The sequence below is a fragment of the Epinephelus moara genome, chromosome 3, assembly GCF_006386435.1.
Source record: "Epinephelus moara isolate mb chromosome 3, YSFRI_EMoa_1.0, whole genome shotgun sequence".
In the NCBI taxonomy this organism is placed as follows: domain Eukaryota; kingdom Metazoa; phylum Chordata; class Actinopteri; order Perciformes; family Serranidae; genus Epinephelus; species Epinephelus moara.
The window spans coordinates 13,520,358-13,543,506 of record NC_065508.1 but is presented as its reverse complement, the minus strand read 5'-3'; the positions used below and the strand labels follow the sequence as shown (position 1 = coordinate 13,543,506).

At 41.0% G+C, this 23,149-nt stretch overlaps 2 protein-coding genes across 2 annotated transcripts in view; one reads left to right on the top strand and one right to left on the bottom strand.

Annotated features, from left to right (window-relative positions):
* Positions 1 to 14,673, bottom strand: part of LOC126387970 (stAR-related lipid transfer protein 13-like) — a 72,619-nt gene extending 57,946 nt beyond the window's left edge. The window contains exons 1-3 of the mRNA XM_050040795.1: positions 14,554 to 14,673; positions 11,525 to 12,436; positions 5,950 to 6,072 (exon numbers count right to left, since the gene is read on the bottom strand). Coding sequence (XP_049896752.1) covers positions 5,950 to 6,072; positions 11,525 to 12,286 — 885 coding nt within the window. The 5' untranslated portion in view covers positions 12,287 to 12,436; positions 14,554 to 14,673. The remainder of the gene's footprint in view (positions 1 to 5,949; positions 6,073 to 11,524; positions 12,437 to 14,553) is intronic.
* A 3,714-nt stretch (positions 14,674 to 18,387) lies between these two features.
* rfc3 (replication factor C (activator 1) 3) lies at positions 18,388 to 22,466 on the top strand. Its single transcript, XM_050041345.1, has 9 exons — positions 18,388 to 18,587; positions 18,898 to 19,035; positions 19,184 to 19,251; positions 20,705 to 20,802; positions 20,974 to 21,155; positions 21,269 to 21,405; positions 21,495 to 21,593; positions 21,710 to 21,779; positions 21,876 to 22,466. Exons 1-9 carry the CDS (start codon positions 18,501 to 18,503, stop codon positions 22,065 to 22,067), a joined length of 1,071 nt encoding a protein of 356 aa, XP_049897302.1. The 5' UTR covers positions 18,388 to 18,500; the 3' UTR covers positions 22,068 to 22,466.
* The last annotated feature ends 683 nt before the right edge of the window (positions 22,467 to 23,149 follow it).

Below are 23,149 nucleotides of genomic sequence, written 5' to 3'. Positions count from 1 at the left end.
CTACTATGCTCACAATAGAGTGCCCCAGGAATTATGTTTTCTGTAGGCTGATGCAAAAGTTAGCATCGCATTGGTTCCCCTGTCAAAAAGCCTGTGGGATTTTTTCATTCAATTTTGGATTACTGCCGAAAATAAGCTCTGTGGCCAAAACTTGCAGCAAGACAATCTTCACAAATGAACACCAGTCCCATGATTATTGAAGCATAAATGCAATAGCCAGAGGTGAAAAGCTAACGTCAGGTTGTAAACGAACTACACTACAGTCACATGACCTAACGTCACCACCATGACAAAACTGTGAAGCCATGTCAAGTGCAGCTTGGCATGATGACATTCTGTTGTCTCATTTAGCCACTTGTTAGCAACCGCCGTTTTGAAGACACATAGAAGTTAAAGTTTAAAGTTAACAAGTCTGGTATTTATTGATGTATTTTATGTCGTAGAAGAAAATGTAATAGTCTCTTGAGCTTATTTCAGATATCTAACTGAAAAAAAACCCATTCAAAAAGGAGACAAGGGAACCAGGAGTGCTAAAATGCTAATCCATTTCTGGGTTTGAGGATTCATTCCTGGGATACTCTATAACAGGGGTGTTAAACATACAGCCCGAGGGCCAGAACCAGCCCGCCAAAGGGTCCAATCTGACTTTGCACACCTAATATTGAAGCAGTTATGAAAGCTAAGAGGTGCAGCTTTCAGGAGCAAGGTAAATGAGTATCCTACTTCATGTAAAATGCCGCTTCAAAGGCTTTTCCACCCTGACCAGAATACAGTTCTCTAAAAAAAACAATAATACTTACTGTGGTCATATTTAAAGATATTGAACATTGTGCAAAATACTGTCAACCAGCAGCTCCAGTACAAAAGAATCCATATCAGACTTCTATTTTAAAACACTTTCAGTGGAACCTTACAGTTAACGTACAGGCTCAGATAACTTAACCTGCTTCTTCAATAGCTTTCACTTAAGTTTGGTGTGTTGATGCCAGCATTGCTGCAAAGGAGTGGAAATATATGTATGGAAAAATGTAATGACAGCGAGTTGTGGACTGGCTGAGGGTGGAAAAACTGTTTCATAAGATATCTCAGGCTGTTCATCATCTGTAATTAAATTGATTAAAATGTACTTGTACTTCTTTCGAGGTTATTCTACAGTGGTTTTATAGGGTCGGCCCGCTTGAGATCAAATACGGCTGAATAAATGAACTAAAATGAGTTTGACACCTCTGCTCTATAAAAATGCCATCAGGTGTAATGTTTACTGTGTTCATTATCTTACTTTAGCATGCCAACATTTGCTAATTACCTTTGAACACAAAGTACAGCTGAGGCTGATGGGAATGTCATTAGTTTTGCAGGTATTTGGTCATGAAACCAAAGTATTGGACAAACCGATATTTTGACCTGATGATGGCGCTAGATGTCATGAATGTCTGTTCCAAGTTTCATAGAAATCCATCCAAAAGCTGTTGAGATATTTCAGTCTGGTACAAATTGGTGGAACAACCGGCCGACATTCCCGTCCCTAGAGCTATGACACTAGCACAGCTAAAAAAAGACATTAACAAAAATGGAAGAACTGAGTTAAATTTGGATTAAATGTAATTAGGAGGGGGGGGGTGGGTAATGGATTATCTGATCACAGGACGAGTGAGGAATGAACATAAAAAGAGAATCGGAGAACACAGTTTGGAGATAAGACAGTTATTTCTGCAGTTTTCTATATTAAACCCATGACTTCCACTGACAAAAAGTTCATTGTTAGAAGATGGATAGATAGATAAAGAGACTGTGTTGCTTAGAGGATTATCATGAGGGTATTTAAGAGGGAGTTTCGATATAAACTACAGAATTCATCTTTTTTTTTAACTCAAATGAATCTAAATTCGTTATACAACACTTTTACTGCTGACAAAAAAAGAAAAGTCACGCACTAAAATTCATGCCTGAGGTCATTTAATCTTTATTACCTCATAAATATTTGACATTTTTCGGATGAATAGTCTCTCGGCTCCTCTTCTAATGCAGCTGAACTGAACATTATTATTGATTTTTTTTATTTTTATCGATCATCATATCTTTCTGTATTGTGCGTTTTACCTTGATGGGTCACTACAAAAAAAAAAATCTATCCTCACTGCAAATACAAGTTATGTGGGTGTTACATAAAAATACCTGACAGCTAATGTGACACTCGCAGCTAAAAATGTCTGTTTTACTGCTGTTTTACAGGCTCGCCAGACCGTTTGATTAAGAATATCCTGATTAAATGCAGCCTTTTATAAGAATTCCTAAAGTTCTGTGCTGTTGGTTTAAGAGCTATTTGAGGTTACCAGATTTACACTTGGTAAGCGTAATGAGGCAGCTGGAATGTAATACGAGAGGAGAGCAGAGGAGCGGAGCACAGGAGCTAGCTGCAGTTTCCTTCCAGAAATTATGTAAAATAAACCTTTAAAATAACAGCGAGCTGGTGTGAGCTCAGTGTTGGCTACCTGTGGCTCCTGGAGGATTGATTCTGTCTCCAGATGGATGCCAGACGAATCAGAAACCACCTGATTTATGAAAGGCTTTAATGGCGGAAAAACAACAGGCCTGGAGCTCATCCAAACTATTATTCCTAATTAATCGACCCCATATTAAAGAGGGGGAAAGACTGCAAGCCTGGCAACCCATTCCACTTGGTAGGCCCGACATGTGTGTGGTACACTGAACCACTGCTTGAGTGTGTGTGGCCATAGATGGTATAGTGTAAAGTACAGCGCAAGTTATAGTTATGAACTTGATCTATTAGTTAAAGTAATGGCACTTTATGCTGCACCAGAATCACAACTGCATAACTCATGTCATCCATTTTTAATTCTAATTCAAGGTTCATGCAAACTTTTATGTGATTTATATTCCCTAAATTAAATATACATTTCCCTCTTACCTGTAGTGCTGTTATCAGTCTAGATTGCTTTGGTGTGAGTTGCCAAGTGTTGGAGACATGAAGATGCACAATAGATGTGAACATTAATGTCGCCCTCCTCAGTTGAGCTGTAACGTTAGCTAGCTCAGTGGTGCGAGTGTAGCAGAGGGACACTTGCCTGGGTCCAGGAGTAGTGGCAGAAGAAAGGCAAAGTGCTGATTTATTTGACATTATGTTTGACATTATTCATTGTAAATTGTTGTAAATCTTATTTTCGTAAATTGGACTTTTAAATGTATGGTTTTATCTATTAGTGCTGCAGCTGGTGTTGGCCTCCGGTCACGGGAGCATTTAGTGTGGTGATATACTTTAAGGTTTGATGTGGCACTGGTAGTAGTTTGGGTGTTGTTCTGTTTGGTTATCCATATACAGTATACTTCCAGTGCACCAGCCTATAGATTGGTGCGCCATACCTCTGCAGTAAGACCCTTTAACTTTTATTTGCTTTTACAATACTGCTGTTAGGGACCCTGAATCTAATAAAAGCCCTGTATGGCATTTGACGTTCACCTGTAGTTATATAAAAGTTTAGTTTGGTGTTACACTAGGTGAGCCAGCAGTAGCGTGCACGCTGTTGCATGTTGATAAAGTTAGAGGCAGTAGTTCAGAAGAAAGAAAATAGCTCCTTCATTAAACTGCTCACAACAACGTCTGTGGATTATCTTGTGTAATTGCATCATAATTTCTGGAGAGAGACACTGCTGGTGAGTTATCAAAATGTGTTTTTGGCACTCGCCATTATATTCAAGAGAAGGCAGACATTTCTACGGTCAATATCTCCAACACTTGGCAACTTAAAACCAAAGAATCTATATTGATAAATAGCAGTTGGTAAGAGAAAACATATGTATTTTAGATTTGGGATGAAGTGTCCCTTAAAGGTACCCAATTTTAATACTTTCTGAATGACTGACTAATGTGGAAATACAAGATTTTCATTTTAAAGCAGTGATTAGGCTACTTGTGATAGCAACTCATAAGCAACTTCACTTAAAAAGAGGTCCAGCTGTGGTGTGAAAGTCTGAATTTGAACTGAATGTTGACTGAAATAGACATGCAGACTTTCAAATCAAAGCAACAGTCTCAGCTCTCCGCTTGAAATGTTTCACTTGGGCAAATTGTGACCCAAAGACAACCTTTAAATGAGCTTTTCACCACTTTCCTGTTTTTTACTGATTAAAATAAATACATTTTTTATATCAAAAACCTAATTTCATTAAGTTATGAGTCCCCACAGAGTCTACTACTGAAAGGCTTAAGTCATGTAGACTAGATCTTCAAGAAGATTTAGGCTCAATCCCAATTCTCATTTTTACCCCTTCCCCTTCGTCTAGCCCTTGCCCCTCAAAACGGAGTGCCAAGGGCTAGGGGTGAAGATATTCCCCTAAGAAATGGGACAGCACTCGATTACCGCTACGTCATCAAACATTGTCGCTAGCTGGCTGCTACGTCAGCAGAGGCGACAAGTGTTTATCACAAACATTCAAAATGCTGTCTGCAAACGTTGTAATGTCCATTGCTCGGGTTTTAGTGTTATTTCTGCGGCTGTCCACAAGTCACAGAAATCAAAGGAGGAGAACATATCTTCGACACTGATGATGGACCAGTTTTTGGTATGTATGGCTTGGCTGTAAATAGACGTTTTGTTGTATTTAACATTAACCAAGCTAATCAACGCTAACGTTAGCTAACGAGCTTACCTAAACATGTGTAAACATTCGTGTATACATTTATAGCTCACTTTGGCTGCTCATTGCACCATTTTGCCGGTGTTCACACTATATTTTAGCGAAAATTCCATGTACCCCTTGGTTGCTAGTGTGGTCCGGGAAAATCTTTGTTTTAAGGGCTATTTGGCCCTAGCCCTTGGGGGAACTGCCCATTGGTCCGAGAGCCCATTGGTTCGACATCCCATTGTTCCAACCATATTAAACCCATTGTTCCGAAGTCCATTCTGAAATCATCATGATGCCCTGTGGTTAAGGTCTGGTTAGGTTTAGGCACAAAAACCACTTGGTTAGGGTTAGGAAAAGATCATGGTGTGGGTTAAAATGAAAAAGAAAGTGACAAACACATAAGCCGTGAGCCTGCTCCGCCTCAAGCCTTTCCCAGCTGACCCAGAGCCGGTCGCTGCGCACCATACGCCCGCCGCGAGCCGGTCAGCACCGCGGACAGTCAGACTAATGGGATGTCGAACCAATGGGCTGTCGGACCAATGACATGGACCCGCCCTTGGCACTCGCCCTCGATCCACAGGAGAATTGGGATACCCCTTCCCCTCACGTGAACGCGCAAAACTAAGGGGTAGGGCTAAGGGGTGGAATTGGGATTGAGCCATAGAAGAGACTGACAGAAAAATGTGGAAACCTTTATTGGAATTTCTTGGACATCAGGGTACACAATCACTGAAATAGCTGTGTGTAAAGTGTGTTTAGGTTGTTATTGTCTTTCATTTTGTCCTTTTTTTTTTAGTCTGATATGGTTTAATGTTTTATTTTGTTTGTTTGTTTGTTTGTTTGTATTTTCTTTGAGTAAAATATGTGAAAAACCTATAAAAATAATGTTAAAAAAAGTTATGAGTCCACATTTAGGTACGATTAATCACATTTGAGTCATTTGAGTAACTTGTATTGGTGCGTTTAAAGCTGGTCGGCTATTTGACGCATTCTCTTGTCTTGAAGAGGAAGTCTCTCAAAACTAAATTCAAAAACTGTACATTTAAAGGTGTCTGCTTTTTGGGAAATCATACAGCATAAAATGACAGTCTGCGGAAATCTGTGAATTTGTACATTCACCGAACATTACTGCTTTGGTTCGTCTGTTGGTTGACAGTATAGCTACTACATGTACATGTATATGAAAACAAATGTCTCACTTGTTGTCCTGTTCATTGTTCATTCAGCTTTCTATCCAAAGCCTGTTTAAAGCACTGTATAAATAAATGAATCAGACTTGTCTTGATTTAACTGTATTTGACTTACTTGCTCCTCGTCAGCATAGGCCACGTCTGAGTGGGACGAATCAGCACTTTGGGCTTCCTGAACCCCCTCATTGAGGTGATCCAGCTTCTCTAACAGCAGGGTCATGGAGTCGCTCTCAGCAGCCTGAGCACACAGGTAAAAAGACACAAACACACTTACATATGGCTCAAGGACAAACTCTAAAGGTTAACCTTGCACTGATAAATACTGGTTTCTGAGAAATCTGCTGAGCCTTCCTCATCCACCTACTCCACCCTTTGTTGCCTCCAGTCTCCTCGCAGATGAACATTGTGCTTTTTAAGGGTACACAGTGTACCCGGCACTGCAGAGGAGGTGACACCTTCTCAGTGAGATTATTGTGGAGCACAGACGTGAGAGGCCTTTAATAGGAGACAAATAGTGAAGCCAAAGACAAAGATACCTTACTAATTTTAAACTATATAGAAACAGCAATATGACAAATGCACGTTATGTAAATGTGTTGTGATATCTGTCCGTCCCATACAGCTCAGCTATGCACATGCCTAAACCCTCGCTTTCCCTCTCTTTCCCTCTCCACCCATTGGTCATGGACTCTGACTGAGACACTTGTTCACTGGCCTTCCAGGAAATGAACAAACTGCTTTGTTTCTGGGCTCCGCTGCCAATCCCAGAGTCCCAGAGGCTGATAGCAGCACATAGGGCCCCTTTGAGGAGCTTGAAGTCCAAAAACAGCCCCCTCACTCACACACATGCATGCATGGACACAAGCATGCCCTCACTATACCCAACCACCCACCCACCCACTCACGCACACAAACACACCCTTCTGTCCACTCCCATTCCCAAACCCATCATGTTGACCAGTTTAAAAAATATCTGCAGTTAAAGGCTTTGGCAGTAAAGCCGTTTCCTGTGTGTCACAGCCCCCACATCTCCAGATTCCTACACACGGGAACACAGAAGGCTGCCTATGTGCAGCAGGGTGCTATTTTTACCCGCACTATGGGGGACAGAGCCAGGGCGAGGGGAGAACACAGGGAGCGGAGGCTTTTTCACTGAGTGACTGCAAACATGAACAGAGTGGCATGTAAAATGTGCCAATGTGAGCACAAATGCACACCATGGCATGTGCGTAGACACCCATCTGCACATGCTTACTTTTCACAGCGGAGTGCTCTCAGAGTTCATGAAATGTTAATAAGCCCCAGTCCAGAGTCTTTACAGAGGATGGAGCTCTTAATGCATCTTTATGTCTCTGCCAAAAGACCATTTCATTATATGTCTCAACTGTCTTGGAAAGGCTAAAACACCCAGTATTGTGATCCATCAGTCTATATATGAATAAATAAAGAAGTGTAGGCTATCCTTGGTCTGTACAGTATGGCCCGACCCCCCTTTTAGGGTTTTTACTCCTATCCCTCATTTTCAAGTGACCTTGCTCCTGGGAACAGAGTTACAAGGGGTAGTGGTTAAAATCTTCCCCTATGAAACAGGACAACCCTTCAAGACCCTGATACGTCATCAGTAGCTGTATATGGAGTGTACATAAACAGACACGATATGGGAATTATGGTATTATCACAGTTACATTTGCCATTTATCTGATGGAGACAGACAAGCATGGGCGCTCTCAGTTATCAATCAGTCAAACAAGTCATCAAATAAAAAAAGAGCACTGCTTTATTACCAGGCCAGTAATGGTGCTCTGTAGGCTAACGTTAGCAACCTGTACTCCTAACCTGCTAGTTTACACTGAGATTAGAGGAGCAGTGACACGTGTACAAAATACAAAATGCCTTAAGTTTTCTCCTAAGGCTTAATTTCTCCTTAACCTAGGGACTCCTAAGGAAAAATATTGACTCATTTACTGCATTGGAAGAGATTTTACAGCGGTAAAAGTCTCCATGGAGATTGTTCGCTTGCTTGAACTCACGCTTGTGATGCCTGTTATCATCTCATTAACTTGGCTTATAGTTAGGAAGTGAAAAAATAGCAGAAGAAAAGAAGACAAGAAAACCATATTGGTCGGAGGAGGAAAAGATCAAACTTCTGGAGGAATACAATCAAAGAGAGCACATACTACAAAGTAAATTTAATGCTGGAATACCAGAAAATGACTGTAAGAGGAAACTGCAACGAAAATTTATTCGGTCAAATCTGTAGCGTAAATCAAAAGTGCATCTATTGGGTTCTCCTGGTCGCAGAACACTCATCTTGGGTTATTAATCACCATATACTCAGTCATGTTGCAGTTAAGATAGAGTCAGAGGAACCTTAAGTTTTTATCTTACCCTGCTTTGGTGGCTAAGGTCCTTTGTGTAAGGGTCTAGGGATTCCTTAAGTATAAGACCAAGACGAGAAGAAAACCATTAATACTTAAGTGAACATTTTAAGGAAACCTTAAGGAGAAGACTTAAGGGTGTTTTGTGCAACCAGTTTCATCAAAAGGAAACCTGAACTAGGACTATAAAGAAAATCTTAATTTAAGGTGTTTTGTGCTACCGCGCCAAGGCATCTGTAAGGAGGAGAAATGCAACATGGAAATACGTTTAAACGCTACCTAGCTAGTTAGCTACCGAGACATTAGTGTGCTATTAACATTAAACTAAGATAATACAGTGGTTATCATAATCTTTTTTTAACGCTTTCTTTTTATTGTTAAGAAATAATAATAAACAAATTAAGAGGTCCAGATCGCCCCATCTCGCAAAACCTATTACTGTAATCTTTAAATCTTCATTAACAATAAAAATACATTTGTTGGTCTTTTTGTTGCTTGTGCAGCCATCTTGACAATGTTTTCTCATAAGACTCGGTCTGGAGCGTGCCTCTAAAAACCTCAGTTTGGGGGGGCAATGTAGCCCTATCCCTCTATCCAAACAAAGAACTAGGACCTACCTCTAAACATGAACACGCAAAATTCAATGTTAAGGGCTAAGTGGTAGGGGCAAGGCATGTATTGAGATAGGGCCGAATTGTGCTCTGCTGATATGACATGAAAGGTATCTGTGCATAAATCAATGACGATACCATGTTGGTACTGCAACTAAATAATTATGTTGACAAAGACGTACGCAGCAGTATCTTCACTTGCAAACTAATCCTGGTGATCACAAATCCAGATTTAGGCCTACAGCTGGAAATGACAGCAATGGCTGACTGGTTGCACGTTTTGTTTTCTCCGAATGACAGAATTACTCTTAAAGATGCTCGAGTCACACCTTTATTTATCTATAAAAACAAATCATAGTTTGTATACTCAAGTAAGAAAACATGCTGAGTTGGTTGAGACAGTAACGTGCCCATGTGCCCAGCCACATGATGGAGATAGGAGTCAAAACACCTACAGAACTGGGATATGATGAAAACTGTTATGATACTGGACTCAAGCTTGTAAGATTCATTTCACGCTAAACGCAGCTCAAATTCTGTTTTTCCTGCTCTAAATTGTTACCCACATTGTGGAGTGTGACGAAACTGCCTGAGCCAAGATATTCCAAGAATGTGCAACCACAATGGGGCCTCTTTGACTTAACAGGTATTCAAATGAGCACTGCCAAAGCTTGTCAATAAGTGACTTTAAAAGCTACGTGGTCAAACTCTGAGAACGACATCACAAAAGAAGTGCGGAGAGAACAAATCCTTTCATATCAGTCCAAGGGGGGAGAAGAGTGTGCAGTGTGCCAGAGGACTGTTATGGGAACGTGCCAGAGACTGAGGGCTGCTCTGACAGGTGTGAGAACGCGGTTAGGGGCACGCTCACACTATTGCTACGATGGACGCCTGCTGGTATGGTGCATGCTGGGAAGTGGGGATGCCAGGTCAGAGCAGGGTAAAAATGAGAGGAATTTAAGATTGAAGTTACACCTGCCAAAATTTTTATTCAGATCGCCGCTTTTTTTTCCCAACATGTTTTTCTCTTTCACTTCAAAAAGTCCAAAGAGTTTAAACAATTATGAACTCTTTTAGCAGAGAAGCATAACATGCATTTTTGCATCTATGACCACTGATCCACCAGGATGCACAACTACCGTACTGCAACATGCACAGTATGCAGCACATTGAATGTGAATGATGCAATCAATCATATTGATTCTGGTTGGTATTATGACATTTATAAAATCACAAGAATTCACATTCACATTCTTCAAAATATTTGGAGAACACATTGGACCCTCAGCTGAAAAAATACAACAGGCGATGAAGGGGAAGTCAAGTGGAAACAAGCGCATGTTGAACTGTTTGAAACCATTTGCTGCCCTCTAGTGTTGAAAGTAGGTTTTACAGTTACAAAATAGGCCTTCATAATGTCTACAGCTATCAGACACTTTAATTTAATGCTTTTTAAGACCTTTTCAAGATCGTTTTAAACCAAATTTAAGACTGATTTTTTGATAAATCATCTGTTTTTGATTCATTGCAGGTTAATATAAAGGTAAGTAATATATACGTCTGCCTGAAGAAATCAGGTCGGCCTCTTTTAAATCCTTTCTTAAAACATACTTTTATCTGAGAGCCTTTCCTGATTTTACTTTAGTTAATTTAACAGGTCTTTATGTCCTCAGTCTTTTTATCAGTTCTTTTAAAATTTGTTGTTTTCATGTCTTGTCTGTTTTAATTATTGACATGTAAGCAGTTTGTAACTCTGGTTTGAAAAGCGCTTTATAAATAAAGATTATCATTGTTATTATTGTGGTTATTTGAGTGAGTCAGGTTAATCTACATTTTTCCAACAAGTGAGTGAAAGTATAAAGTAAAGTATTAGGTTCAGTGGTAGGGTTAACGATTTGTAACATTAAAAAATTGACAAAAAAATGAAATTATATACAACGTTTGTGACTTCTTAAATTCAAATTTAAGACTATTTAATGAATTTTAAGGCCTAATATTCACAAAATTGGTGGCATGGTGGTACAGTGGTTAGCATTGTTGCCTCACAGCAAGAGGGTTCCTGGTTCGAACCCCAGGGCGGTGTGGAGTTTGCATGTTTTCCCCATGTCAGCGTGGGTTTTCTGGGGGTACTCCAGTTTCTTCCCACAGTCCAAAGACATGCAGGTTAACTGGTGGCTCTAAATTGGCCGTAGGTGTGAATGTGAGCATGAATGGTTGTTTGTCTCTATGTGTCAGCCCTGTGATAGTCTGGCGACCTGTCCAGGGTGTACCCCGCCGCTCGCCCAATATCAGCTGGTTCAGGCTCCAGCCCCCCCTCAACCCCCAACAGGATAAGCGGTTACAGAAATTAATGAATGAATGAGTTTACAAAATTGAATTCAAGGCATTTAAAGACTTTTTAAGGACCTGCAGACACTGTTTTTCCCTTCCCTGAAAATAAAAACATTGATGTTGGTTAAATTCCATTTAGCTGCTTCAGTTTCAGGGTCCTTGTGTTCTACACTCTGAAACACTTGAATAGAAAAGAGCTCTTACTGTTATTATATACAGGTATTAGTAAAACATGCTTTACCTGCTGTGAAAAAGGCCTGTACTGTCACACCAACGTAGAGCTACTGAATTGCTTTCTCCAGCAGTTCTACCCACTGACTGAGACTTCTTTCTCTTTGTTATCTCTCTTCTCCTGTCTTGTTTTTCTTACCTGTTTTCCATTGTTCTGTGCTGCTTCCTCTTCCTCCGGGCTACCTGCGAACTCAGGTTTATCCTTGTTTGTGGGCTTTTGCCCGCCAGATGCAGCGCTATCAGGCTGGGCATCCTGCCTCTTCCACGAGCACTTCCTGTTCCTGCTCAAGTTTCTACGGCGACGACTGACCAGGAATTCCTTATATTGTAACGTCTCAGGAAAATCATCATCCTCGTCGTCATCGTTGTTGCCCTCTCCCTCTTCAGTGGTGGATGAAGACGACTCCCCGACATCAGAAGTCGCCTGGTTGTCAGGGCTACAGTCATAATCACGGAACACTATGGCACTGGGCTTGTGTTTTACTATTCTCAGCAGATCCAATGAACAGTCCTCTGGTGCATTCACAGATGCTAACAGATCGTTGCAAGTACTTGTATCCATGACCCCACCTGCTCCAGGAGCCACGTCTGAACTGCACTCACAGTGTCCATTCTGCTTTAAGTCAGGATTAGATGTGTGACAGGGGGAGCTGATGTCCAGCTTCAGCTCCTTCCATTTTTCAGCATGACTGGCCACGGCACTCGGAGCACAGTGTAGCAGAGGAACAGGTTCAGACATGGTTCTCGCTTTACTGTTGGAGCTTTGAGTCAGGAGGGGAACTTGACCTTGCAGGTCACCCAAAGAGACACCCACAGCCTGGGGGTAAATATGCCTGTTCGGGTGCTGCTGAACAGGCAATGCAGCTACTGGACCTTCATGCATCAGGGAACCAGGCCTCATCTGCTGAGTCTTTTATAGTGAGAGATGGTGGCTCATTCAGACAGAGCTGTCAGTAACTGTCAGTTAAGGTACAGTTGCTAAAATTAAGCGGGCGATATTTACACTTTGGCCCACACTTGAATGCCCTGGAAAATTCCTTTGACACCTGAGCTGTGGAGAGACGGAGAAAAAGGAAGAAACACAGAATGTAACTTTGAGCAAACTGATTCATGTTCACACATGTGCACACTAAAGAATATGTTCATGTTTAATCCAGTGTCATTTGTTTCTGTAAATGAATGTACAGTGTATGTCTGGATTGAAGTCTGGATTTGTTACAGATTTAAAGGGACAGTCCACCCCAAAATCAAAAATACATATTTTTTCTCTTGTCTTTAGTGCTGTTTATCGGTCTTAATTGTTTTGGTGTGAGTGACTGAGTGTTGGAGATATCGGCTGTAGAGATGTCTGCCTTCTCTCAAATATAATGGAACTAGATGGCACTCGGCTTGTGGTGCTCAAAGCGCCAAAAAAATACATTTGAAAAAACAGAAATCATGACCCAGTCACTCAAGATAATCCACACTGTGAGCAGTTTCACGTAGGAACTATTTTCTTTCTACTGAACTACACCCACCAAACATATCAGTGTGGAAGGAAGTGTGCATCTACTCATGGACGGGAGGCTTGTGCTTGTGACAGCGCAAGATGCAAACAGTAGTGGCGTCCTCCTCGGCTGAGCTGTAACGTTAGCTAGCTCAGTGGTGCTAGGTGAGCTAGCAGTGGATGCAAGCTTCCTTTTGCGTGATATAGTTGCGAGGTGTAGTTCCGTAGGCTGAAAATAGCTCCTACATAAAACTGCCCACAGCAAGCTCTGTGGATTATTCTGAGTAGTGGTTCCCAACTGGTCCAACCACAGGGTCCAGAATCCTCCTTAGTCATTAGTTCAAGGTCAGCACAGTTTCATTTATTCGGTGTCATACTTGCATTTGGCCATGACATCAAGTTAATTTGCTGCCACTGTTTGTCACGCACTCTACAACTGGAAAAAGGACTTCAAATTAAAAAATCTATGCTGAAATTTACTGTACTACAAAATAAAGTGTGCTTTTTTCACAAAATTGACACTTTCGCTAGTCATTTGTGGTCCATTCAGAATGGACTCGCAACCCACTTTTGGACCGCAACCCACCAGTTGGGAACCACCGATCTTGAGTAACCACGCCATGATTACTGGAAAGAGACATTGCTGTTGAGGGTTTTGTTTAATTTTATTTTTTGGGCGCTTTGAGTGCTATCTAGTTGGGAAGGTGATTTTTTTTTTTTAGATATTTTTCTGGGCATTTTTGCCTTTAATGGACAGGACAGGTAAGCGTGAAGGGGGGAGAGAGAGATGGGGGATGACATGCAGCAAAGGGCCACAGGCTGGATTCGTGCGTGGGCCGCTGCGGCAACAGCCTTGTACATGGGGCACCTGCTCTACCCACTAAGCCACCGACGCCCCTGGAAGGTGATTTTAAAATCAGCCATCTCTACAGCTGATATCTCCAACACTCAGCAACCCACACCAAAACAATCTAGATTGATAAATAGCGCCACAGGTAAGAAGAAAAATATGCATTTATGATTTTAGGGTGAACTGTCCCTTTAAGAGTGCTGCAACTGCATCTTGGTTTATCCATTCCATCATGGCCAATCATTTCTCTCTCAGTAAGACGTGGCCCCATACCACAAGTGATTAAAATTGTTACAGCAAAAATAATATTCCCACTATGTTGATACTGTGAATACCTTACTGTTAGTACTAGATATGTGTAAAAAGGAATCACACATGTGACTGACCCATGCTAAAATCAGCAACACATTTGTCTTCAGAAAAACCACATGGCGCACCACTCTGTAGGTCTTAGACTTTTTTTTAGCATATGCATTTTGCTCAAACGCATTGTTTTTTCCTGGTGGATATTTTTGACTGTGGCAAACACACCCTTTCCTTGCCTGGCTTTTTTTCCTTTGTCTTTCAACACATAGCGGTGGGTTAAAATCCTGGAAATTATATTATTGTAAAACACAAAACGTGTGCATGCCTGCAAACAATGAGTCATTTGTCATCATGTGTCAAGTGGCCTTTAAAAAATATTACATATACAGTAACTTAATAACATCCAAATGTCAATAAATAATCATCTTAATCACAATAATTATCATACAGGAGCATCTGTAACTGTCACCTTTTTCTTAATATTTTAGGAGTTGTAGTCTGCTCTATAAAGAAACACAAAACATACCAGACGTTTTGTACAGAAGTTGTGTCACCCAAGAGCACATCCAACGCAGCACTCTGAAGAACCGGGATGTAACACAAGTATCCAGCCAAGGCGACGTAGTGCCTCAACACTGCGTGAAATCTATAAAACAGACAGAGTGAGTTTAACCTCTGAAAAGACATGAAATGCTGTGAGGGGAGGAGAGAAAAAGACAGGGTTGAGGAATGCTTTTCCCTCCTACATTACCTCAGCAAGAAGACAGCGAGTTCAACAGGCAGGTGTTTGTGCTACTTGTGCGTGTGTGTGTGCATGTGAGCGTGTGTGTGTGAATGCATGCATGTGCAAGAGAGAGAAAAAAGATTAATAAAGTGCACAAAGCAAATGGAATATAAAGGTCTGTTGTGGAAATAGATTAAACAGCTGCACGTATATTAAACAAACAGACTCTGATTAAAAGGCTTGGGGTCTGAGTCGCACCTTTCCCCCTCCTTATTCCTCCTTCTCACTGAATTCTTTATAATATGGCTCGAGGCAAAGAGTTTTTTACCTTAGAAGCACATTCCTCGACAACACATGAGGTAATGCTTTTAACATCTTCTTATCCTCTCTCAGTTCATACTGTCTTGATCAACAAGAAAGGACTTATGGTCCTTACAAAGCTGTCAATGGACTGTGGAATTCCTCAGGTTTGCCAGCAGACATAGAATTTTATGTTCTGTGGGTCAAGAGTACAGACCTGTTATTTGCACGTTAACCTTGAGCATGGTTCTGCCTGTTGAAACCTGTTTGACCCTCAAGGTCTGAGGGAGAGGAGATCTGGTCAAGGTGTTGGGTGTACTCTGAACTGCTGTCTGTAAAGTTTCCTCCACACAATCAATATATATAATTTCCCAGAGTACTATCTAACATATATAAAGATTTTGGCTGTAATTCATCCACATACAAAGGAGCTAAGCAAAGATAAGTTTACAAAATCTCAAAAACTCACCATCATGGTAGTTCAGCATTTATCTTGCTGTCAGCTGTTTTCTGCTTCTGCTTGGAGATGGACAGTTGATAGTCTGTGGCAGTCTGAAAATTTCCCTGTGTTTTTTGGGTGAACTGGCACTTTAAAATACCTTTTAAAAAAAGGCCTTTCAGCATCAGCACAAGTTGACAACCATCAGGCGATTAATAAAAACACACTCATTCATGAGTCAGACAGATATGAATATAAATGAACTTCATCTTGCATGAGGAAACTTGATAAACTTCCACCAGCCGTCCCAGATGTTTCACTGTCCTACATCGCCGTGATGATGGATGCTAATTAATATAACTCAAACATGTATTTCAGTACAAGCTACGCCAACCTGCTGAGACACGCTCCTCTATATATAACATTCCTGTCATAGAGGGGTATAGTTACCTGGGTCAGGCTGCAGAAAAGCAGGGCAGAGGAAAAGACGAGAAAGGAAGGCAAGGTGAGATTCGACATGTAGAAAACAATTAGAGCAAATGAAAAGGAAGATAATGTGCTTAGATTTGTTCTGATTGTCTTGTATGATGAGGTCTATAAATCAATTCCACTGGGGGAAAGCACGTAAAATGTTAATCAAGACCAGCTGCAGAAAAACACCCACGGTGAATTATGTAAACTGTGTTATCTTGACAGTGTATACTGTAGATACTGTGTAAAATATGAAAGACGACAAAACTTATTTTGACAACAAACATTCATGCGCATGAAGTCAGATAAGCAAAGAAAAATGTGCTTTCCAACTCTGTCACAGCATGACTGAAAACATGGAATTAAAGGGAAAGAAAATTGTAATGACTGGATCATGTGTAAAGTTTATAGAAATGTACATATGTATTTTTGCAGGCCCAAAATCAGATTGTTGGATAAACAAGTGAGCTGAGCTCCTCCAAAAACTCCCACGTCACACCGTCTCGTTGTGGCACGACAAGACAGCATGGTGACATTGTGAGCTTTTGTTTTGGTTGCATGGCATTAACTGTCTCACATTCCATGGTGGTGTCATTGTAGCTGTCCTGTCTCCACTGTAAACTACACTGCAAATCTGCTGCAACAAAGAAAAGATGCTATCCTCCCAATTCCATATAGGACAAGCCAGATTAACCTGCTCGTGGACCCTCGGGGGGAAAAGTAGCTGCTGGGTCCCCATTAACCCCTCGCCCTCCCAACAGGACACATGTCTTATCCAGGGCTGTCCTGTGGTATACACACATGAACCTGGACATAACAGCAGAAGTCAGCGCTGGAATGTAATGGAGTAAAAGTTTGACAGTTGTACTCAAGTATTTCCATTCTATGCTACTTTACATCTCTGCTGCACTACCTTTCAGAAGTAACTACTGTATACTTTTTACTCCGCTACATTTATTTGACATTTATAGTTCTTCAGGTAACTTAGTTTTTACATTAAAAACATACAATATGACGATATGATATAATGCAGTACCACACTACTAATCTACCCAGCAGTAACTGGCTCTGGATTTACAAAGTACAACACTGAAATGCTCTTATATGTACTTGCTACTTAAAAATGCAATCATATAGTATTCTGTAATAATTTATCATTGTCAAAAGTGTAATTATGCATGATATTATAGGCTACTTTCCCACTACACTACACTACACTGTACTTTTGATACTTTAAAGGTCCACTGTGTAGAATTTAGGGGGATACATCAGCACAAAATTGAGTACATCTTAAATAAGAATTGTTATTTTCGTCGCCTAAGATTGAGACGTTTACATCACAGGGAGCGGGTCCTCATCTATGAAGTCCGCCATGTTGCCCTGCCACGTTCCTACAGGAGCAAAAATCGGACAAACCAAACACCAACTCTAGATAGGGCTATTTGTGTCTTCAGTTTTTACACCAGCCCCTGTAGTTAGCAGCCTCTCTGTGATGTGCAGCATTGGAGAAATAATGATTTGTAACATGAAGCTGCTTTACTCCGTGTTTTCACTGTTTTAATCACCTGGTCTGTTTGTTTTGGAGGTGAAAAGACCTCTGCAAATAATCTGGCTCTCTGTAAAAGCCTCCAGAACAATGAACACTGAAGGAATCCTAACTGGGAGTTCACACTTGGCACACAGGAGAAATTTCCACTGGGTGCAATCTGCATTTCTCACTAATAAATGCCACTAAATTCTAAATTCTACATACTAAATCTTAAAGTGTGTTTTGCTGATAGTACTTCTAAGTCACTTAAGATTCATTTCATTAACTCTATTCATAAGGACAACGCACATTAATCAACATTTTTGTAAATGTGCAAGTGTTGGCCTGCTGGCTAATTTCAACTACAGTTCTTTGGCAATATATTTTGAAAGCAATTAAAGGATAAAATTCACAGGACAAAGACAGCATAGAGACATAAAGACAGCATTAACTACTGCAAACTGAAATCCTCAAGACAGAACAGAAACATGAAGCACCAACACACAGATTAGCATTACATGCAGACATGCAGAGCAGCAACATAAGTAAACATAGATAAGATACAATAGTCAGTATGTAGGTCTTAATAAAATGTTAAGGGGTAGACCTTAAGTTAGACTTTTAATTTGATGCCCTTAAACCAACATGACAAGTGCACTGCACAGTAATGCTACCAAAGGTGTTGCATAAAACTAATAGTCTTAATACAAACATCTGTCAGAATGCAGTCATTGGTAGCCTACATCAGACAAAACAACTGCCCTGCCAATTAAAGATGAAAAGCGCCATTCCCAACTACAACAAGCTACTTACAGTTTGTGGTTTCCACGCGATGACAGTGATTTACTTTACCATTCGCCTGTAGTAGTTTTGACCGCTTCGGCTGCCCGTAGCTCAACAGGAAGTAGCATTAACGCGGGTTGCGTATGAACAGTATTTCGCGGGAGATTAAGTAACTGCAGACTGTCTGCTGTCAACACGGACGATAAAAGTTGCTAAGTTCGTAACATAATGAGTTTATGGGTGGATAAATACCGACCGACTTCTCTCGGGAAGCTCGACTATCACAAAGAGCAAGCGACGCAGCTGAAGAACCTGGTAGGAGAAACATCCTGCATGCTAACTGTGTATCCAGGCTATGTTAGCATTAGCTTCATACTCAATAGCTGCATATAGACTGATACAAACAAGTTTATTGAACTGTACCTAGATGAATATTGCTATGTGAGCGTTGTTTACTCGGCTATGCCAGTGTAAATGTAATTTGGAGAGCAGCCTGAGTTAAGCTAGCTTGTTTATGTTAGCATTGTCCACTGTATCTATCTTGTTTTGGGATAACGTCATTGACTGCTGCTGTTGCTAGAGTCATCTCTCATCTCAAACCTTTATTATTAAATGTGTGTTTCAGGTTCAATGTGGCGACTTCCCACACCTGTTGGTGTACGGTCCATCAGGTGCGGGGAAGAAGACCCGCATTATGTGTCTGCTGAGGGAGCTGTATGGAGCAGGGGTGGAGAAGCTCCGCATAGAGCACCAGACCATCGTGGTGAGAGGGGACATAATGCCTTAACTTACTGCCACTACAGTACACCACTAACATACAGTTTCTCCAGACACCTCTCCTCTCAGTCATCATGAGTTCACAATCATACTGTCTGATGAAAGCTTACATGCACACCTGTTTTTATCTCCAGGCTCCCTCAAAGAAGAAAATTGAGATAAACACTATAGCCAGCAACTACCACTTGGAAGTCAACCCAAGGTAAGTTAATGATAAAAAGTAGTTAAAAGGGTGGTTAAGAATATTTGAAGTGGGTTTGTATGAACAGTACAGCAGATGTCTGTCAGCACGCCCCCAGTTTGGAGGCAGGAGTCTGAAGTGGAGACCAAGCAATCTACTGCTGTGGAGAGGTCATTAACAAGATGTATTTTAGCGACTTAAAAAAAAATACTAGCTAAAACAATCATACCAGTTTAAGTGTGCGGTATATTGAGAGTATTTTTACTGCTTTACCTTAATCTCAGACCGTGATTTTCAACGGGAAAATTAAGCCATTATATCGCTCTCTTTAAAGCCAGACTCCAGTGAGAAAAACAGTGATTTAATATTGCTGAATAGCAAGAGTTGCTGGTCTACCACTGCCTCAATCAGTTAGTTAATCAGTGTCATTGTGTGACTTTGGCATTTGAAGGGGTGAGTTTGGAGTCACCAAAGTCTCACAATAATACAAACTAACTAACTGATTGAAGCAGCAGCAGACCAGCAGCTCCTGTGTTCAGCCGTCTAAAATTGCTGTTTTTGTCAATGGAATCTTGTGGCTTTAACGAGAGCATAGATGGAGATCTGAAGTTGTTAAAGGGCCATCTGACAGAAAGGTAAAGCAGTAAGGATACTCCCAATATAGCATACACTTAAACTGATATTGATTTTTTTTTTGTTTTTTTTTTGACATGGGACTTTTTTCAGTTGGCTAAAAAATGTGCAGTGTGCAGTGCCCTGCCTCTCCAAACTGGGAGCATCCTGGCTGACATCTACTGTATGTAATACACTGGCTATAGATAGGTACTCCTTGCAACCCCACTTCAGAAAATCTGAACTATCTTTTTAACTATATTTACCCCAATACTGTACTTTATCACAGTTTGGAGACACCTGCACTTGCACTTTATTTCGGAGTAGGTTGCATTTCTTTTACAGCTGTTGTCATTGATTATTTTGCAGATTAAGAGTAAAAGGTCTTTATGGTTGAGTTTAAATTAGCTATTTATTATGCAAATTTATGTTAGCAGTGCACTTTCCCCCCTGTGAATGTTTGGTAGCTCATTCAACAAACTGAGGTGCAAGACAAGACCTGCTCAGGTTTGTAAGTTAAATAAGAACGTGAAAGTATTTGGTTGTTTTGTTTAGCATGCTGCTGTCTGGCTCACTGTGACTGTCTGATCTGCCTATGATACAATGTACTTTATGCAAGGTTTGATAGGCTGTGTGGAACCAAGGTTTTCATCTATGGTATTCCATTGCATTAATGCAAAACTAGTGATAATTAAACCAACAAAACATAATATAAATTTCTTATTTTTAGTTTGTAATATATTTTTTTTCTCAAAGAAAAACACAGGACAAGTGGTTTGCAGAGCAGATATGTACGCTGTTGCAGACAAAAATTGGACTTAAGTGCAACCAAAATTAAGTATTTCTGTTCTGTGTCATACAGTGATGCTGGCAACCAGGACCGTGTGGTGATTCAAGAGCTGATTAAAACTGTGGCTCAGTCTCAGCAGATCCAATCAAGCACCCAGAGAGACTTTAAAGGTAGGAAAGAAACACATCCCTTTAGGCCACTTTAACCTGAATGCTGGTCCATGTTTGAGAGCGTCTTTAAATCAGAGCATCGCCCCTCTATTAACCAGCTTTGCTGAAGCTCTGTGAAGCCATAATATCAGACTGTCACTCTTGTTGTAATTAGCATACTTTTGTTCTCAGTGGTGTTGCTAACAGAGGTGGACAGACTCACAAAGGATGCCCAGCACGCCTTGCGCCGGACAATGGAAAAGTACATGTCCACCTGCCGTCTCATCCTCTGCTCTACCTCCACCTCCAAAGTCATTGGGCCAATTCAGAGCCGTTGTCTGGCTATCAGAGTTCCTCTGCCGAGCACAGAAGAGGTAAGAAGGAAAGAAATCTACTTAGTAATCATCTGAAAGTAGCACATTAGAACACCAGAAAATCAAATCTGGAAAATCAAACAACATTTTCACGTGTTTTTTATGTTTGCCAGGTCTGTAGTGTTCTGACATCAATCTGTAAAAAGGAGGGTCTGCTCCTCCCACCTGAGCTGGCGAAGCAAATCAGTGACAAGTCTGGTCGCAACCTCCGTAAAGCCCTTTTGATGTGTGAGGCCTGCAGAGTGCAGCAGTAAGTTGTCACAAAACTTACAATCATGGATTGACATGGAATATAAATGGAAAGGATCTGCTTATTTAGCGTGTGTAAATCTTTCCCAGGTATCCATTCTCTGCAGACCAAGACGTCCCGGAGACGGACTGGGAGGTCTACCTCAGAGAAACCGCTAATGCCATCGTCAGCCAGCAGAGCCCTCAGAGGTAGGAGAGGCAAAGAGTGAGAGAAGAGCTTTAGTTGGTTCTGTCAGGGACCAAATAAAGTTGTCCAGACTTGAGGGGATATTCTAACGCTGAATCCCTGTCTGTGTCTGTTCCAGGTTGTTGGAGGTTCGAGCCAGGCTGTACGAGCTGCTGACTCACTGCATCCCTGCTGATATCATCATGAAGGTACCGCTCACTACACCTCATCTCCCATATAGTGGTGAAACAGTTTGCAGTGATGTTTAAGGTCATGAGAATTTACCTTGTCCAATCCTCCAACAGGGTCTGGTAACAGAGTTGTTAAGTAACTGCGATGGTCAGCTGAAGACGGAGGTGGCTCACATGGCAGCCTACTACGAACACAGACTGCAGCTCGGCAACAAAGCTATCTACCACCTCGAGGCCTTCACTGCAAAGTTCATGGCCATTTACAAGAAGTTCATGGAGGACGGTCTGGATGCCATGATGTTTTGACTCTGAATGGACTAAAATAGTTACTTTTCTCGACAGGGGGTCAACAGGCATCGTTGATTTCCTGTTATCTTGCTCTTTTGCCCCAACAAGACTTTCACTGGACTTGATGCAGATTTACGTTTGTATTCTGTAAAGCATGGAGGTGACACTGACATAACTCACCCCAGGATGAATCTTGATAGTCCTAAAGTTTGTGGCTTTATGCCATGAATTGTTACCCAAAACCTCAGCAGCATTCACAGTTTGTACACCTCGAGCTGTTGCTGTAGTGGTGTAAAATAATCCTAACAGTAGAGGCGGGAAAAGGCAGTGACTTGTATTAAAATGTACTGCAAGGACATGAGGTTTTTCTAGAGATCTGCATCAGTGTGCTACAATAAAATGCTTTGTTTAAATCATGTTAACAGTCTTGTGTTGCTCTGTGGATATGATCAAATGTGGATGTTATTACCATGAACAGACACAATGCAGAATCCTTATTCATATTATTGCCGTGTATTATATAACATGACACTGCCTACAACACTGTCTGATGTTGCATAAAGGTTCCCAGTGTTTTAGACAGACTGGAAATATGGAGAGAGAAAGTTTCAAGCCTGAATCAAACCAGAGGTGTTAAAGTGTCTTCATAAATTTGAGATCTAACACGTTAAACAATTTTTTAGCAATTTATTGTCTAGTTGAGCATTAACAACAGATAAATACTCATTTCAGTCAAACTGCAAATGTATGAACAACATTATTGAACATAAAAACCCTCAAAACAGTCTTTTGAGATGTTCAGTCAACCTTTAAATGCAGGTACAAACATGGGTAAGTTATCTGATGGAGTGTAAGCAGTCTCAAAAAATGGAAACCCCTAATAGATGACCCTTGACATTTCTAACGGTGTAAAGGCTTAAAAAGGCAATTCCATGATTATAGCTGCTGCGCAGGGTGTAAAGGCTTAAAAAGGCAATTCCATGATTATAGCTGCTGCGCAGCGATGGGTCGGGTCCGGGCATTTTTAGGCAATTCTGAGCAACAAGCAGAAGAATTGGAAGACATTTAGGAATTTAGCAACACAATCTGCCTTTGGCATC

What these genes read in the sequence shown, in the direction of transcription:
- rfc3 (XM_050041345.1), top strand. Translation starts at nt 18,501, where the DNA reads ATGAGTTTATGGGTGGATAAATACCGACCGACTTCTCTCGGGAAGCTC. An exon ending in CACTTGGAAGTCAACCCAAG is followed by an intron (nt 19,252 to 20,704) that starts GTAAGTTAATGA and finishes TGTGTCATACAG; the next exon opens with TGATGCTGGCAACCAGGACC. An exon ending in GAGGCCTGCAGAGTGCAGCA is followed by an intron (nt 21,406 to 21,494) that starts GTAAGTTGTCAC and finishes AATCTTTCCCAG; the next exon opens with GTATCCATTCTCTGCAGACC.